Source organism: Malurus melanocephalus, unplaced genomic scaffold, assembly GCF_030028575.1.
Source record: "Malurus melanocephalus ecotype Western Australia unplaced genomic scaffold, MMel_1.1 scaffold_1324, whole genome shotgun sequence".
In the NCBI taxonomy this organism is placed as follows: domain Eukaryota; kingdom Metazoa; phylum Chordata; class Aves; order Passeriformes; family Maluridae; genus Malurus; species Malurus melanocephalus.
The window spans coordinates 23,133-26,552 of NW_026624556.1; the positions used below are offsets into that span (position 1 = coordinate 23,133).

The following is a 3,420-nucleotide window of genomic DNA, read 5'->3' on the forward strand; positions in this document are numbered from 1 at the left end:
TTCCCACCAGTGAACACAAAGCCCAAGGAGCCACTGACACTCAGGCACAGCCAGGCTCCCCTCCCACCTCTGCATCCTGCGATTTGGCAATGTCCACCAAGGTCTTYGCAGCAGGATGGACGACATCCAGCAGCTTCAGGATGGTGGCTCCATCGTTGGATATGGTGGCTTTGCCTGGGAARCAGAGAAAAGGAAGCTGAGTTTCACTACCAGGTGTAAAAGCCTTGGCACTGGGCCTTAGGGGGTCTSAGCARGWTCCTCTTTTCCATCAGAACTGAGTMTTTTCAGCCCATTTGTGCAGCAGGCTCAGTTAAGTCAGACTGAGAGCAGAGCAACTCTCCACATCAACAAAAGTTTGGAATTCATTTCCCTCTTCTCAACAGCCTCCCCAAACAGATAAAGCCATATTCTAGTCTGACACTCACATGAAGAAAGAGCCTTTAAATCATTTTATTAAATCAATTTAAACCAAATTATCCTTTTGAACAAGGATTTATTACAGTTCCTATTTGTAAAAACTGTTCAAAGTAATTAAAGTAAAATAAACTAATTAAGACTTCTCACCCCACTCTTCAGCAAAGAAAAAAAAATTAGTTTGCTRACTTCATACAAGTCTTTTCAGAGTRAGGGCAAAGCTCATCCCTAAATCACACTCCAAAAAAAGATTAAAAATCAACCAAGGAACACTGACCTCACACTCAGCCACAACAAGTGCTGAGTAATTTCACAGGTATCATGATCCTCATTTAAAAATAGAGATGACCAAAAATCTGTGCAGTCAGGTCTCTCCTGTGTGGCACAGAGTTACCTTGGATACATCCAATCCCATTGAACCTGGATCTCCCCAGTGCCCCAGCTCAGGCTGGCAGCAGCAAACAGGGAATCCTCAGGCTGGACTGACAATTGTCCTTTATTCTACAGAGGATACCAAGCTGTTGAATTCACTGAGACAGAAAATAAACTCTGCTGTCAGAGCCAAGCTTAGCAAAGGCCAAGGATGCTGACATTTACATCTATGCAAATGCTGGGATTAACTGCCACAGAGATGATGTACACACTGCTCTGGGAGCTGACTGCCATGTTTCCAGGTCTGTGCTCACCCCGATCATCCACGATGAGTTTGTCCATGCCACGGGGACCCAGCGTGGTGCGCACGGCCTCGGCGATCACCTGGCACGCGTTGATGTTGCTGACCAGTTGTGGGATGCCCTGTGAGGTGTCCGTGCCCTCCTTCAGCAGGATAACAGGAGTGGGCTGCAGGAGAACCAGGGGAGAGCTGTCACCCCAGTGCCAACAGCAAAATCCTCACAGAGTCACTCACCCCACAAAGCCACAACCACGCAAAAGCAAGACCAAACCTACAGAATCCTTGTAATTCCTCTGCTCCCCCAAAACCCAACTGCTTTCCACCTCCCACTGCTCCCACAGCCTTGGGAATTCACCCAGCTGCTTCCATAACCTTGGAGCAGCCACCAATTCTGGGACCACACAATAATTGCCCCAAAAATTAACGGGGCACTTTGGTGAGGTTCTGATTTTGATACTGGAAGAGACGGGACATGTAGGAATTATTGAGACAGTGAGGAACTGAACAAATCTGGGGGGTGGAAGCACCAGAGATGCTGTGGCTGTCCCATCCCTGGATGTGTCTGTGGACAGGGCTTGGAGCAGCCTGGGACAGTGGAAGGTGTCCTGCCCATGGCAGGGGTGGCACTGGATGGGCTGTAAAACCCCTTCCAACCCAAACCATTCTGTGAGTGCTGCAACCATCTCACAGGCAGAGTGCGAGCAAAGCCCAAATGTAACCAAAATTTGGGATGCACTGGTTTGGCAGAGAACAAAATGAAACCATGGCTGCTGTGCTGAGGGGTCACAACTACAAACCAAGGAGCTGCTGGAAAGGAGGGTTCAGTGATGGGCACAAAGATGACTGGGGGTCTGGAACATCTCTCAAAGTGGAGACTGGGGAAGCTCGGCTTGGTTAGTCCAGAGAAGGGAAGGTTGAGAGGGGATCCCATCAATCCATRCAAATCTCTCCAAAGAGGTGTCAGRAGGTTGGTGCCAGACTCTTTTTGCTTGTGCCCAGTGACAGAACAGATAYTAAAACACAGTTAAGTTCCACCTCAACATGAGAARGAACTTYTTTGCACRGWGGGTGRCAGAGCCCTGGGACRGCTGCACAGACAGGCCCTGGAGTGTCCCCTCTGGAGAAATCCCAAACCCACCCGGACACGTTCCTGTGTCACCCCCTCCCAGTGACCCTGCCTGGGCAGGGGGCTGCACTGAGTAATCTCCAGCCCTGTCTATTCTGTGATCCCCGAATCCTGGAGAGATTTTGTAGAAGAAAACACACTTCCACACCCAGCAGAGCAGGGATCTCAATAGAAACGGAACCGTTTATCCACGAGGAAGCAGGAGGGAGGCTCATCCATCACCGCGGGGCTCGGAGCAGGGGCGGGCAGGGCCGGAGGGCCCCGGGGCCGAGGCTGCAGGGCTGCGGGGACCAGAGCCGCGGGATGGAGCTCCGGGCTCCCGCTCGCACCCGTTCCAGCCAGCGCAGCCTGGAGCCGGCGGGGAGCGGCCGCGACCCGCCCGGCACATCCCGGGTACCGCCAGGCCTGCGCGGCGGGGCGGCTCCATCCCCGCCGCCCTGCCCGCCGCCATCCCGCCACACGCGGTCCCTGCAGGGCGGCGGGGTCCTGCGGCCCGTGTCGGGTGGCGGGACGCGGGGACAGCGGCGGATGGCGGCGGATGGCGGCGGATGGCGGAKGATGCCGGCGGCGCGGGGATCACTCACCATCATCGCGGCGGCTCCTGGCTCCCGGCCCCGCCCCACAATGCACCGCGCACGCCCAGAACCTTCCCGGGGGCGGGCCGTGAGTCACTATTTGGCAGGCCGGGAGGAGGGCGCGCAGAGCGGGGAAATAGAATAGATCACAATTTGGCAGAGGACACCGCGCTGACAGCGAGCCGCCCGCGCCTGCCGGCAAGTGATTGACGGTGGCACAGACCAATAGAAAGCGAGCGCCGGAGGAGCCGGCCAATGGGGAGCGCGGGGCGGGCCGGTGGGCGGGGCGTGGCGCAGCCATGCTGCTSTGGCTCTGGCTCTGGCTGTGCGGCTGCTGCTGGCCGGCCCGCGGTGAGTGAGGGACGGAGGGGACGGAGGGGGGACAGCGGCGGGGCCCGGGCTGAACCGACCCCGACCCCCACCGTGCACCGTGCACCGGGATCCACACACACCCGCGGCATCCCGGGCCTCACAGCGCCCCCGCGCCGAACCGCCCCGACCCGCACCGGGACCCGCACACACCCCCGGCATCCCGGGCATCCCCGCCTGGCGCACCGGGATCCCGGTGTATTTCCCCTCCCGGCCCCATTGCGATTCTCCTCCTGTGTCCCTATCCCGGTGTATTTCCCCTC

The 3,420-nt window shown here is 57.0% G+C and overlaps 2 protein-coding genes across 2 annotated transcripts in view; one reads left to right on the forward strand and one right to left on the reverse strand.

Moving 5' to 3' along the window:
* CCT7 (chaperonin containing TCP1 subunit 7) overlaps nt 1–2,877 on the reverse strand; it is a 15,836-nt gene extending 12,959 nt beyond the window's left edge. The window contains exons 1-3 of the mRNA XM_057387718.1: nt 2,798–2,877; nt 1,101–1,254; nt 68–174 (exon numbers count right to left, since the gene is read on the reverse strand). Of these exons, the coding sequence (XP_057243701.1) occupies nt 68–174; nt 1,101–1,254; nt 2,798–2,803 (267 nt within the window). The 5' untranslated portion in view covers nt 2,804–2,877. The remainder of the gene's footprint in view (nt 1–67; nt 175–1,100; nt 1,255–2,797) is intronic.
* A 199-nt stretch (nt 2,878–3,076) lies between these two features.
* The window catches only part of PRADC1 (protease associated domain containing 1), a 3,498-nt gene continuing 3,154 nt past the window's right edge, over nt 3,077–3,420 (forward strand). The window contains exon 1 of the mRNA XM_057387719.1: nt 3,077–3,139. Coding sequence (XP_057243702.1) covers nt 3,088–3,139 — 52 coding nt within the window. The 5' untranslated portion in view covers nt 3,077–3,087. The remainder of the gene's footprint in view (nt 3,140–3,420) is intronic.